This window comes from Doryrhamphus excisus, linkage group LG5, assembly GCF_037039965.1.
Source record: "Doryrhamphus excisus strain RoL-2023G ecotype Guam linkage group LG5, RoL_Dexc_Guam_v1.1, whole genome shotgun sequence".
Classification (NCBI taxonomy): domain Eukaryota; kingdom Metazoa; phylum Chordata; class Actinopteri; order Syngnathiformes; family Syngnathidae; genus Doryrhamphus; species Doryrhamphus excisus.
The window spans coordinates 23,844,635-23,859,592 of NC_136361.1; the positions used below are offsets into that span (position 1 = coordinate 23,844,635).

The following is a 14,958-nucleotide window of genomic DNA, read 5'->3' on the forward strand; positions in this document are numbered from 1 at the left end:
GTTTAATCATCTTTATTGCTTGCAATTAAGTAGATGATTTTTTGAAGAAGGGGACAGACACAGCCTACTGGTCTGGAATTCATAACTCCACACCTTCATTTAGTTTAGAAACTTGGACTGTTCCATGTGACGTTTAAAGATAAAACTAGACTAAGTTCACACCGACCTCCTGACCTCTCGCTTTCCTCGCTCGCTTTCAGACTCTGCTGGAGGACGCGGAGCGTTGCAGACACAAGATGCAGACGGCCTCCAGCCTGATTAGCGGCCTAGCTGGCGAGAAGGAGAGGTGGACCCAGCAGAGCAAAGAGTTTGCTGCCCAGACTAAACGTCTTGTTGGTGGGTTTCGAAGCAAAATATCGACTTACGAGTGTTGTAGTAGCCGGTTGGTTAGCGCTGTTTCTCACTGAGGAAGACTCAAATATGAAATCATTGAATTTGAGTATGAATGGTTGTCGGTCTTGATTGTGTATCTGGCTTGTGATTGACCGGGGGACAAGATAAGTTGGACCATCAGCGATCGAGAGACATACATGAAGTACAAATGTGTGTGTCACCCCTGCAACTCTGCCTTTTGGTTCTAGGTGACGTACTTCTAGCCACAGCGTTCCTATCTTACTCCGGTCCTTTCAACCAGGAGTTTCGTAATCTCCTGCTGAGCGACTGGCAGAATGAACTGAAGCAGCGTCAAATCCCGTTTGGCAATAATCTCAATCTGACTGAGCTGCTCATCGATGCGCCGACCGTCAGTGAGTGGAATTTACAGGTCAGTGATTGACAGGCTGCTCATGTGTCCGCACCGCCTCGTCTCCCTTTTTGGGGCGACACGGACAAGGGCTGTGATTGGTTGGCTTTTAGTGCATTATTTCCTGTGCGTATACCAGTCATACGTGAGGCCAACAACCCACCTTCTCCTTCAATTTTGGATCAACATTTTCAACAAAGATGGCAGATGGTAGTTCCAGTTTCAATAAGACTACCATCATTCACTCTGATGGAAGGATCGTAACGATGGAACGATGCAATCGGAATAGTCCACGAATGTCATGGTTTCTCGTCGATTGATTGATTTACGGGAACTTCAGCAGAACTTTGAAAGTATCAAGATAGCATCGGAGGGGATGGGGGACGTAGTGACTGGTGTAAGCCAGGCTTAATTTGGGTGCAACTGAGAGATGACGGGACAGAAGGAAAAGACAGGCATGCCATTCCCTATGATTATGTATTATGTATATTGAGAAGGAAAATGTATATCAGGCATGCTTTCCTTTCACAGGGGCTCCCCAATGATGACCTGTCCATTCAGAATGGCATCATCAGCACCAAAGCTGCACGTTTTCCTCTCCTCATTGATCCACAAACACAGGGAAAAATTTGGATCAGGAACAAAGAGGCCAGGAGTGAACTACAGGTAATTTTTTATGAATATAACCTTGGTTTAATGTTAATGAAGTCCTGTTTACAATATGTACAATGTGCATTTTGTGTAAAATAGTCACCATTTCAGAAGAATCGTGACAACATGGACTGATTTTTTCCCAGAAGCTATTACTGTAACTTAATTATATTTACTGATATTTACATTCAATACTGACTGTGGAGTCCAAATGCTTTTGTTTCTGCCCGGCTTCATGAGGAGGTGCTGCGTAATACTTCAGGAGTAATCGGATTAACTACCCCTTCCTCCCTGGGCCTCTCAGGGCTGAATTAATGCAGTGTTCATTCAATTAAAGATTCAATATAGACAGAGTGGGGCCTCATTCAATGAATATGCATCGTTATGTTGTTATCCAAAAGGAGACCCACTGACTCATCCAGAAGGAGATACTTTATGCAAACCCGGGTTGAAGCCAGTCTGCGTATCAGGAGGTTCTCGTCAGGGCAAATGCTAATATATTTACTATATGTCCTCATCTTCTTAGATTACCTCATTGAATCACAAGTACTTCAAGAACCACCTGGAGGACAGTCTGTCTCTTGGGCGCCCCCTGTTGATTGAGGATGTTGGGGAGGAGTTGGACCCTGCTCTCGATAACATTCTCGAAAAAAACTTCATCAAGACCGGGTCCACTTACAAGGTAAGGATTGGAATCTGGCAATTCTAACTTTTTGTCAAAAATTGTGTCAAAGTTCATTCATATCTTGTTCATCCCACGGGTTAACAATTCCGATCTCTGAACTCTGAAATCAGGCATGTCAAAAAGACCCGCAAGATCCTGGGGGTGGGGGGGGGCAAATAAATTGCTGTCAATATTTCAATATTATTCAATATTATTGTGTTAATCCCATGGATATCCCTCTTCGGCTCCAAATGACACTTTTTTAAACCACTTGGCCACGCCCCATACACCCATGCAGTCTCCTACAGTCGGCTAAACATCCAATAATAGCTCATGTTAGAGCTAAACTTTAAGGCTTTAAAACTTTAAACTTTACAGCTAAAGTTGCTGTCATGACCATAAACAGATGTAATGCATCTATAAGTGTAAAACATTGATAACCAATTTGTCAAATCACCAGCAGATGCAAACATTTCAACTCTTGCTGCAACTTTGGTAAAAAATATGCCACCAAATCAGACATTTTAGGTTGCAACCATCACGAAACACAGGTCTGCTAAATCCTGGCTGGACTGAAAGATATTTGTTATATTTAAATTTAGCTGCTGTACAGTGGTCTGAACCTAGAACCTAGGTGCCCATTCAAATAATGGAAAAATAAAGTTGACCTTCGCATGTTCAGAAAAGCCTTCCCTGTTTGGTTTTGTGAAGGATGAATGTTTTCATTGTGATTCGATTCCTCATACAGGAATTGGCCTCCACAAACCTGAGCTTAGCTGGAGATTATAAGACCTGCCACGTGAACGTCTGCTTGCAGCCGTTTCTCTCTCATTATCACATCTCTGGCTTTGGATGATCTTGTTTATTCCCCAGATGTGGCACCCCCCCCCACCCCCATCATGCACAGAACAAATACACAGTGCACATATGAAATATACCGTACAACACACACACTCTCTCAGCATGAGGAGCACGAGGTTAAAGAAGAAACACCTTCAGCCAGGAGTCTCTTAGTCGCTAATGAGAGACCCCCGTCACCCCCCCCCCCCCCCCATCCGTTCATTTCTAGTAATATCCAGGCTTGAGTGGGATGGATTTCTGCAACCGACAGCTCTAGGGACAAACAGGCAGATGGATAATTACAAGTTTTACTTCCATGAATAATTAAATGCTGATCAGAGCAAACAGACACGCGTATTGAACGTACGTGAACACCTCGTACCTCCAGCAGCTGCTCCTGCTGCAACCTGCACGCCTTCATCTTGCTGGTCAGTACAGTCGTTCATTTCCACGTGTGCCGTCTGCCTAGGTGAGCGTGACTGTCATGACAAACGTGTGACTTCTATTCTTCTATGCAGGCTGGCAGCTTCACAACTCGTCCATCGGGTTCATCCGTGGTTCTTTTCGTTTCTTTTTTCCTTTCCTTTTCTGTTCTTTTCTTTTGTCTTTTGTCTTTTTTTTTCTTTTTTCTTTTCTTTTTTTTCTTTTCCTTTTTTTTCTTTTTTGTCTTTTCTTTTAACCATTGCGTACCCCTTCAGACATGTTATGCAAATCATATACTCCATGGATGGAGTATATACACCATCATCATCATATACTCCTGCACACTTTCAAAACATAAAGCACACAATGAGTCATTTTTTTATATATTATTAAATAAATATTATGACATTATTTTTTTCAACTCTTCTGTTTAGTGAATCCATGTCTAACAAGCGGTGACAAGCTGTGCTCAACTGATCTTTACACGTTGGGAAGCAAGCAGCCAAATGTCCTAGCCATGACGTGTGGGGTCCATTACCCCGCTAGCATTCATTAGCATTCAATAATCTTTATTTTTAATGATGGTCATGAGAGTCGAGTAGTTGAAACCACAAGAGCGGCCTTTACCCTCTCTAAGATCTTTTCATGAGGTTCGTTTTCTCTTCCGTGGTGATGGCTTTCCGTTGTGTTTCATTGGAGTCCTGCTTCTGGAGACATGACGTAAAGTGTAGGAAGTTAACTTGTTAGTGATGCTATCCTTCTTCAGTGGGTCAGTGGTGTAGGCTCACACTATCGTCCGCCCAGCACAAGGCACACGTTGAATTCTTGTATTCTTCCACCAGCACTGTTACTCGCCTCTTAAGCGGTTTAGACCGAGTTGCGTGTTTTCAAAAAATTAACAATTTGATGCTGTACTATCTTATACGTTATATGCCATTCTACAGGTGAAAATTGGAGACAAAGAGGTGGACGTCATGAAGGGCTTCAGACTGTATATGACCACCAAGCTTCCCAATCCGGCATACACCCCTGAGATCAGCGCCCGCACCTCCATTATTGACTTCACGGTAACGATGAGAGGACTGGAGGACCAGCTTCTCGGCCGAGTCATCCTCAAAGAAAAACAGGTGACAGGCTCCTTTACATAAAAAGCATCATCAGTTCTAGGATAATAATAATAATAATAATTATTATGATTATTCAAAAGAGTGGTGTGTTCACATTCATCCTAACTGGCCTTAAAAGTAGTTGTAGTACGATAATACCCACAGGTACAAATATCACAGCTAATGACTGTGATAACACCTTCCATCACGATGGATGCCCCCTGCAACATCACCACATGCAATCCGCCGTTTGACGCCCCTGCACAACCTGAAGCTCCATTGTGGCGTGTAGGCCATCAGGAGCATCAACGTTACATTTCCTTCTCATCAGGGAATGAAAGTTTCTTTCATGTTTTCATGTCCCAAAACATTTTGTCTTTTTGCATCCTACTTAGAACTTCCATAAGATCCAGTCGTGCCAAGTGGGAATTATTATCACAATTATTATCATTTGTGATTGACATGTGTGTTTTACTCATCCCAGGAACTGGAAAAGGAGAGGACAGATCTCTTGGAGGATGTTACGTCAAACAAGCGGAAGATGAAAGAACTTGAGGACAACCTCCTCTACCGACTGACCAGCACACAGGCAAGTCACCCCCCCCCACCAAGATCAGACAGCAATTGAAAAGCCATTTTCCAACAAAAACACTATGATAAAAGCACGACATGATTTCATTTATTAGTGTTGATGGAGTTTTATTTTTGTTCTTGCAAATCAAAGAACATTACAGTCGAAGGAAACACGCAAACATTTACATTTGCAGAAGCGAGTATACTCCAAGGTTGCCAAGGTCACCCAATTAGACTCTCCTGGTTCAGCTGTGATTCTCCACATGTTTACACTTTCATTTCCTGACTATTTGTCACAAATACTGTATTTCTATTTGCAGGGCTCGCTGGTTGATGACGAGAGCCTGATTGCCGTTCTGGCCAACACCAAGTGCACAGCTGAAGAGGTCAATCAGAAACTCCAGATTGCAGCTGACACTGAGGTCCAAATCAATGCTGCCAGGGAGGAATATCGACCTGGTGGGTCAAAGCAGAGTTTGCATCCGTTGGGGAAACTTTTGTGTCGTTGAATGTGTTACGGCCGTCTTCGTCCACGCCACGTGTTGGAATGTAGTTTATGCACTGATGCAGGATCAGGGGCAGGGTGGGATCCTCGTCCTCGAAGTGTGCCTTGCTTTGGCGCGGATCAGTTTGCTCTCATATGCTGTACTTTAGATGTGAAGTGGGACCAAGCACGGCGCCATTTACCTCGAGTGAATGCGCATTTAGGACAAGAGGCGGGTAACACTGTTCTGATCACCTGTCAGTCATTGAACTCACTTTCATCAGTACAGGCAATTTAAGGCAACAGTAGATTCATGTTTTGGGACTACCAGCAAATGCAGAAAAAACACAAATAATTGTGCGGGATTGATATTAACATTCTTCACCAAATCCAGATGACCATTTACAATAAAATTAAAATTGTAAAGTTGTAATTATCAGCTCCGAAACCTTCCCCTTTTCTTCTTATTTGCCATTGTTCACTCACTACACAATTATAAGCCCTAAATTATTATTAAATTTGTTTAAAGTGTGAAATATACAGGTGGAGTCAGAGCCATGCAGAGTGTGAAATTTCAGCACTTACAAAAAAAAACAATTGACGCAAAAAGACATAAATATGTAAAAATTGTGGTAAATGTATGCTTATCTGTATTATCACACATTATATATTAGCATCTTGTTGAATGAGATGTGCTTTTTGTGGGAAAAACTGTATTTTTGTAGGAGAAAAAAGATCACTTTTGACCATAAATCTCCTAATTTGCGGGCTCATGAATGCTCTACGGAGAACAGAGAGAGCTCCGTACAGGAATAACACGGGAAGAACATGACCATGATCATGAACATGAAGTCCACACACGAAGGTCATGCCAACAGTCCAATTGAAGCTGAGCTAATTATTATTAATGTTTTAAATTCACGCTGCTTTGCCTGCTGTTTGTTTTCAGTGGCCACCAGGGGCAGCATCTTGTACTTCCTGATCACAGAGATGAGTATGGTAAATGTAATGTACCAGACCTCCCTAAGGCAGTTCCTGGGGCTTTTTGACCTTTCACTGGCCAGGTACGAAATTCACATCATATTCAATTGAATATTGAAATACATGAACAAGGCATATTTTAGGACATTTTTTGCAGGAATCCATGCCAACTTTCAGTATCAGTTGTCTGCTCTTGCTGATGTTGGGCATCTACTTGCTAGCTCAGCAGACAGATAGCAGGTTCTCACGGAACGATCCAGTTTAGTTCCATTTCAGAGTCTTTACTTTGAAGCAATCTACAGAAATAAACATGTCAAATATGATTTACTTGGTCGGAGATCGGAGGATGTGCCCACCCGATTCTTAAGGTAACTGCCATAAAGTACTCTGTTTTTGCAGCAGCAAGCAGAAAGTTAAAGGAATCTTGGTCAGCCGTCTGGAAGTACTTCTGTATTGTAAAAGAAAATAGTCCAACAGCCAACGCATTGCCAATGCTCTTCATAACTCTCACAAACTTTATAATCTTCCAGACGCACCAAGAGTTTGTAGGTAGCATTTGTTCCACTTTGATATAATATGATTAATATTATGGCATGTGTGTGGTTACAGATCCTTTAAAAGCCCCATCACCAGCAAGCGTATTGCCAACATCATAGAGTTCATGACCTTCGAGGTGTACAGGTATGCTGAGCGGGGCCTGTACGAGGAGCACAAGTTCCTCTTCACGCTGCTCTTGACTCTGAAAATCGACATGCAAAGCAGCAAGGTCAAGCACGAGGAGTTCCTCACCCTCATTAAAGGTGAGAGGCAATCCAGCGTACAAATCTTTCCTCCGCTTTCAGGTGATGATGTTGATTGTTACGGTAAAGGCACTCGGGGGCTTTTGTTCGTCCATCCAACAGCGGACTCCTTGTCACCCATCTTCTTGCTGAAGACTGAATTATGTCGGCTGGTTCCTCCTTGATGTTAACCTCTAAAAAGTTCTATTCTTTTGTCAATGGCAACCCAGACTGTGGAGCTGTGATTGGCCGGCTTAAAGTACATCATGTCCGGGTTTTCCTTCTCATAGCCGGGCCAAAAAGTAAGCCATAACGAAAGAAACGGAGCAAATTGAAGAACGTCTGGGCGGAAACGTGTGCAAATATGAACACCTGTGAAATCTTGTATCATCTGATAGTCACTTAGAGTCTGACGCTCTTTTTAAGTTTTATTGCCAAGCTTAACGTCAACACAACATCAGAATTCACAGTATCAATGTTACGACACCAACAGGGTGGTTAGCTTTTTGTGGATGTTGCCAGTTGCACTTGTTTACAACGTTCTTCCATGGCCGGAGAACGATGAATCAATGAGCACGTAACGGCAAAAGACGAATTAGTGTGCCTAATGGTATACCTGTATGGTATCCAGTATATATGTACATAGTATATAACTGTACAGGTCCAAATTCTTGGATTCAATGCTTCCACTCAATGAACTGAATTCATTTTTTCTTAAATTTTGTGATTCATAAAACGTCTGGACTGTCTTTGTATGGGTTAAACTTTGAAATCAGCAAGAGATCAATAATAATTTGGATGAATAAAGTGTGCATGAATAAAATAAAATAAAACATGAATAGCATTTGCAGCACCGGAATACGAATACGGTTCAGCCGATGTTCAGTCCTCTCATAGACTTGCTTTGAATTGCATCAGATGCGACCTTGCATCCGAGTACAGATGCTGGCCCCGCAGATAACCTGTCTCCAATGCGCCCGCTTTCATATATCAACAGAGAAAAGCAGCAGTTGTGAAAAGAGCCCCCAGGCTCCTTGATAAGGTTCAACTGAAATTGCTTTTTTCCAAGCCGTGATACACTTCGTGGGCGTACACGCACATTCCAAACATGTTGGCGTCATAGCCAGGTGCTCCTGTGGAAAGAAAGCGAGCTCTGGCGACTCGCAAGGCCAAACACAAGCGGTCTGCCAAATGCGTGCAGATCCAACATCTGTCAGCTCAGACCTGACGACCATCGACCCAGACGATGAATTCATTCACACACACAACAGAGATGTTCCAGAACCAAATAGATGTATGCTTTTGGCGGGTAATTGGAACCGGTTGTCTGGTAACAGAGTGAATTAGGGTTGAAAATAAGCTGCATGTGTGACCTCCAGGGGGGGCATCACTGGACCTCAAGGCCTGTCCTCCCAAACCAGCAAAATGGATACTTGACATGACTTGGCTCAATCTTGTGGCGCTCAGCAAACTATGGCAGTTCTCTGATGTGCTCGATCAGGTATTTATACACACACACACGCACACACACACACACACACACACAAACAAACTTGAGTGTTTAGGAATTCTCATACTATGTGATTGGCGCTTAGAAGCATGTCAGTATCAGTTTCACCATCTTAATCCATCTTTTAACACAACATATACACACAATAAGATGTTCACACACACACATACACACACACATGATTGACAGCTAGGTGGTACCCATTGTGAGAGAAAGCCAGCGTTCTGCGAAATGAATTTAGTTCGGAGAAATTTCCAATCAATTAAGTTCTGAAAAGCACACATGCACTCTAATAAAGACGCGTATTCCTGCCGTGATTATGAACACGGAGAGGCAGATTAGCAGCTCTTTGTTTGATGAAATGTCCTCTCCAGAGGGAAAGACGGAGAGAGGAGCGAGAGAACGGAAGAAAGCCCAAACCTGAGTCTGAGTCTTCACACATGAAACACAACACAGCAGAAACTTTAAAACTCTACTTTATTTCACGCCTCACAATCGGAAAGACCGTCGTTTATCTCAGACTGTTGGCTGGTAAAAATGTCAGGTTGGCATCATGAAGGTTTGAAGCTCTTGGTTATCACAGCTGGGAACGCTCACCAGATTCAAACTACCAACCAGCACTTGAAATTACATATTAATTAATGGTAATGGTAATGGTAATGGTAATGGTAATGGTAATGGTAATGGTAATGATAATGGTAATGGTTTTATTTCATTTGAACATGCATCAGATTACAATTGAGTGCATCCCATAATCAGTTCCCAGTTCCACATGTCCAAAAGGAGTAGGAAGAAGCAAAGCTTATTAAATCCTACCCCTCCATCTGGTACTTTTACACTAACTCTTACATTTGTTCACTTCCTGCTTTCCATAATACAGTTTAAGGTTTGTTTTATTTAGTAATTAATTAGTAATTAACTAGTAAAATAATTGGTAGTTAATTTCATTATTAAGGTCATGTTGTCAACCTATGTCGGGATGGATGGGATTTTATGATATAACAATGGTCTATCCATACAGAGGACATATACTGTAAACATATGGACAACATCCAACACTATATGAATATGTCATTTACAGCTGCTGATGATCCAATCAATCAACAACCATTTTTGTATTTGAATTTGATTAAAATGTAACTAATCTGACGTCAGCCGTTCAAATGTGAATATTTTCATTTCTTCGTCATCCATGACAGCAGATCTTATTATTATCTTGGTGTTCAAGAGAAACGAAGATATTCACACACAAGAGTTTTGCCTTTGGAAAACCGTGATTGATATTTTTGTCTTTTTTGCGTCATGCTGTGGACCAAACCACCAACCACCAACTCATATCAACTCGTGTTGATTCGTTCTGTCACACGAACATCTTAGCTGCCCGAGCAGGCGCCGTGAATATGCCTCCATACTCACAAACTTTCCATAAATGGAAAAGTATGAAATCAGATTCCATGCATTTCCACACTTTTCATACTTGCATCAGAACCCTGGAGAATAGAGTTAGCGGTAATAATTACTGACACGGAAACACTCATGGGCGCCGATAGGTCCATTTCCATTATGTTCCTAAAACACGTTGGGCAATTTAGGCAATTACTGATGTTGGTTTTCTGGAGTCATTTAACAGAAATATCAGATGATCCTGTCGTCTTCTTCCTGATTCATGGCGAACCAAGCAAATGAATATTTCCGTGTGCACAGATAAGCCGTAATGAGAAGCAGTGGAAGATGTGGTTTGATAAGGAAGCCCCGGAGGAGGAAAAGGTCCCAAACGCATACGATCAGTCCCTCGACTGTTTTAGGCGCCTGCTCCTTATTCGCTGCTGGTGTCCTGACCGGACCATTGCACAGGTCAGTAATGATCCTCCAGCCATGCGTGCAAACATCATGCATCATCTATCACTTCTAGTAGGGTGAGCTGGAGCTTATCCCAGGTAAATCAATCACGCCAGCCAATCACAGGACACATATAGACAATCAACCATTCACATTTATACTCCCAAATATTGACAATTTAGGGTCTCCACTTAACGTCATCCATGTTTTTGAACCGTGGGACCCGGAGCAATCCATCCATTGCCTAATTGCACTTGGATCGCTATGAGGGACCACTAACACTTAATTAGGCTCAGCTGAATACTCCCTGTAAAGGAACAAAGCAGCTGTAGAATATTCTTAATTAAAAACAGCCAACGGTTGCAAATCAAATCATGCTGGTTCCCTTTTAAAGTTCGGTATCTAAAATCTCTTAATTGACGCTAATATCTCAGATGGTCAAAGCTTTTCAAAAAAGGAAGAAAGGCGCATCTTGAATGAATCAGCTTTCTTTCAGAGAATTTCAGGCTAATGGACGCTTGCTTTCTGTTTTGCTTCTACGCTGCTTTTAAGCCTGATGTGCAGGTTTGTTTGGCTCACAAACACTCGCCGTCTGATCCTCGAATGCAACTTTTCAAACAAAACAGTGGCGAGCAAGGAAATAAACACTGAACTTGTTTCTTAGTAATTATCCGTATTCAAAGGTAAGATTCCATCGCATTATCTAACATCAAATATTTTTTGCCTCATTTTCACCTCCTGCAGGCCCGTAAATACATCATGGATGCAATGGGGGAAAAGTACACTGAAGGGGCCATTCTTGACCTGGAAAAGACTTGGGAGGAATCAGACTCACGGACGCCCCTCATCTGTTTCCTGTCGATGGGCTCTGACCCAACCGACTCCATCATTGCTCTGGGAAAAAGACTGAAGATCGAGACTCGCTACGTCTCCATGGGACAAGGGCAAGAAGTCCATGCCCGCAAACTTCTGCAGCAGAACATGGCGAATGTAAGTGAATGTCGCTGTTTTTCTCGTTAAAGCTCTGTAAACGTCTGCGATAGCCTCTAGGAGTGATTGATTCCATCTCATTACGCATTCTGAGTGAATGAACACGGCCATTATTCAATGTCTTCAGGGTGGCTGGGCCTTACTCCAAAACTGCCACCTGGGTCTGGACTTTATGGCCGAGCTCATGGACACGGTAACAGACGCGGACTTTGTTCACGAAAGCTTTCGCCTGTGGATGACCACCGAGGTTCACAAACACTTCCCCATCACGCTTCTTCAAATGTCAATCAAGTTCACCAATGAACCACCGCAGGGCTTGAAGGCGGGGCTTAAAAGAACCTATGGAGGTATTTTGGTTTCTTTTGCATCACAAACATTCAGTAGAACCTGGGTGGAAATCAATGATGAATCAATAGGATAAATTTTGCTTTCAATGAAAATGTGATTATGTTACCAAAGACACCATGTGGCAGAAACATCCACACGGACGCCATGTTTGTTGGGAATGCCACCAAACTTGCTACATTATTCAAGCAATTGCATGGACTTAGACTACATGTGCTTTGAAAAAATGGAATATAGTTGAGGTCGTCAGAAAGGTGGATGTGCTACGAATAAGGATTCCCACATCCTCTTGTCGGTCAATACTCTGCTTTGCCCCGAGATGGTTGCTAGGCGAAAATATGGCAGAAATGAATGAAAATGTAAACAGATTGATCCGTGGTTTGGAGGGTCCAATTTGTGTCGGCAAGAAGGGAAAAGGAAGTCACTGATTAATAGGGGTGTTGCCAGACACACACATCAGGTGATGAGACGAAACATGACAACAAGACGAGACGAGATTTTAACATCAATTATCAGAAAAATACAATGAAAGATAATGACGGGAAAAGCAATCTTTCTTATTTAACGGTCACAAAACAATGCAGGTGCTTATTGTCCTACAAATTGACCTTAAACAATAATGCTGTCAACATTTTTAGAGACCAAATGAGCCACTGTTATGATGATTTATAATAATAGTAATATAATAACTTATTATATATTATTATAATAATGCAATATTTCCTTTAATATGGCATATTTCGCCATGTAACGTTGTATTTTGTCACAGGCAATTCGAAGCATCTATAAAACGTTTGGAGCACTTCTTGAAATCCTGGCTTTTTAACTGTATTACAGAGCAGCGTTTCTTTTAAAGTACACTCCGTGTGAACGTACACCGTTTTGCGATGTTCTATTTGGACTTACTTAGCCGATCAAACCTCTCAAAGTGTGTTGACTGTCGGTGTGTAGTTTTTTTTTCCAGATGGGAAAAGTGTGTCTGGTGGCTTTGTTAAGTTTGTTTATGTTGCCATTTTTTGAAAGCCATCCCTCTCGGTTTTTGGAAGCAAGCGGTTGGGTTGAAACAAACGAATAAATATGTCTACGGTAGCCAATGACTTCATATTCTCACACGGGGCCGTGGCATTTGGCTTTCAATCATCTTTTATTACTCCTAATTTCATCTGCCTTGCATTGCTTCTCACTGTGAGTATGCTTGCAGCCCCGCCTCCCCCCACAGAGACAAAGCAGCCATATGACAGATGTCCCACTCCGTGTCACAACATCTCAAACCATTCTATGAGCCTCTCGGTGCTCAATCAATGTTCTCTTTCTGTCCTTTTGGATGCGAGACAGGAGCAAAACAGACGCTTGCGCTTGTCAATATACGGAGGCTGGAGTTCGTTTTTATTTGGTGTGTGTTTCATTTATTGATATTTTATCACAAGACATTTATTTTGAGATCTCGCGGCACCCCTTGTGATGAACATCAAATATGGAGTTGTATTCTTCCAGTACTTTGGAACCATTTGATCAGTGATCAAAGCTTGTCATCCGAGGAATGACATCAAGAGAATTCTCAAATGTGCAGATGAATTCATGACATTTTTACAGCATGCATGCTTCTTGAAATTTTAAACAATCTTGTCATGATTGTTTTAGATGGAGAAAAAAATAGTTAATATGTATGAAGCAGCTGTCTCTGTCTGTTTCAAAATGGAAACTGATACATGCAGTTTCAGTGCATGCTTTTCTTCAACTCCCAAATGGCGGTTGCAGTGGAGGATTTCAATTCCTTATGAATTTAGAGACATGGACCATCTAGAATCATTCAAGTCCCATTTTTTCCACATATACTATATTGATGCATCTGAGCAATCCTGTCTTGTGGATAAAAATGGATAAAAATGATTTCACAACACTACACTCCCCATAAACATTGTGTGATTTGTGAAGGGTTTGCAAAGCCCTTTGGGTTGCTGTTCAAATCCACAACAGGAACAGTAAGGAGCTTTCTGTACCTGTAGGTCTTGGGCATCATAACTTCAATTTTACTCCTGCAGCTCATGCGTTTATCCATGATTCCCCCCACCAGGCATAAACCAGGACCTTTTGGATGTCAGTAATATGGCCCAGTGGAAGCCAATGCTCTATGCGGTGGCATTTCTTCATAGCACTGTCCAGGAAAGGAGAAAGTACGGCCCTCTGGGATGGAACATTCCTTACGAGTTCAACCAGGCAGACTTCAACGCCACCGTGCAGTTTGTTCAGACCCACCTCGATGACGTAGACGTGAAAAAGGTAGGAACACCGTCGGGGATTTAGAAGTCTGTGACCTTAGCGCCTGAAGTCATGACCTCCACTGGCGCCGTCAGCAAATGAATTACTGTTGATTTGTCTATTTGGAACCGATTTCAACCTAAAACCATACCAGTATATCAATGTGTCACAGTGTCAGTGTATAGGCAAGGCAAACAAGGAAATAATTAGGAATTATTTGTGAAAAATGACTGCAATACAGATTATTACATTAGTACGAATGAAGGTTTCCTTCTGCGGTAAAACCACAAATATGCAAAGTGAGTCAGGAATGCTTCATGGTGAATATGCGTGGATCCACTGTAGTCTGCATGTGATATTAAAGTTCTGGTCCATGGTTTATTATTCTAAACTACATTGAGTGGTATCATGAAGATTGGCAGGTTGGCTGGGGTCTCTACGGTTCACCTAATGCTAGTGTGATTGTATGTACGTTTTTCAGGGTGTGTCATGGAGTACAGTCCGTTACATGATTGGAGAAATTCAGTATGGCGGCCGTGTGACAGACGACTATGACAAGCGCCTCCTCAACACATTTGCCAAAGTGTGGTTCAGCGAGGAAATGTTTGGACTTGCTTTCAACTTCTATAAAGGCTACAGCATTCCCAGATGTTCAAATGTTGACCAATACCTTACCTACATCCAGGTAAGATTCCCTATGCCTGTCTTTCTACTTCCCTCTCCTTGATCACAGGATGTCACTTTGCCAGCCGTCAGTGACGCCATGAGCTAA

General features: G+C 42.2%; 1 protein-coding gene across 1 annotated transcript in view; it reads left to right on the forward strand.

The window, feature by feature from the left end:
* dnah5 (dynein, axonemal, heavy chain 5) overlaps positions 1-14,958 on the forward strand; it is a 62,902-nt gene that overhangs the window by 39,295 nt on the left and 8,649 nt on the right. The window contains exons 68-82 of the mRNA XM_078790944.1: positions 201-336; positions 582-763; positions 1,274-1,408; positions 1,920-2,075; positions 4,265-4,447; positions 4,911-5,015; positions 5,320-5,458; positions 6,433-6,547; positions 7,074-7,264; positions 8,623-8,744; positions 10,458-10,607; positions 11,337-11,582; positions 11,710-11,929; positions 14,002-14,207; positions 14,668-14,871. Of these exons, the coding sequence (XP_078647070.1) occupies positions 201-336; positions 582-763; positions 1,274-1,408; positions 1,920-2,075; positions 4,265-4,447; positions 4,911-5,015; positions 5,320-5,458; positions 6,433-6,547; positions 7,074-7,264; positions 8,623-8,744; positions 10,458-10,607; positions 11,337-11,582; positions 11,710-11,929; positions 14,002-14,207; positions 14,668-14,871 (2,490 nt within the window). The remainder of the gene's footprint in view (positions 1-200; positions 337-581; positions 764-1,273; positions 1,409-1,919; positions 2,076-4,264; positions 4,448-4,910; positions 5,016-5,319; positions 5,459-6,432; positions 6,548-7,073; positions 7,265-8,622; positions 8,745-10,457; positions 10,608-11,336; positions 11,583-11,709; positions 11,930-14,001; positions 14,208-14,667; positions 14,872-14,958) is intronic.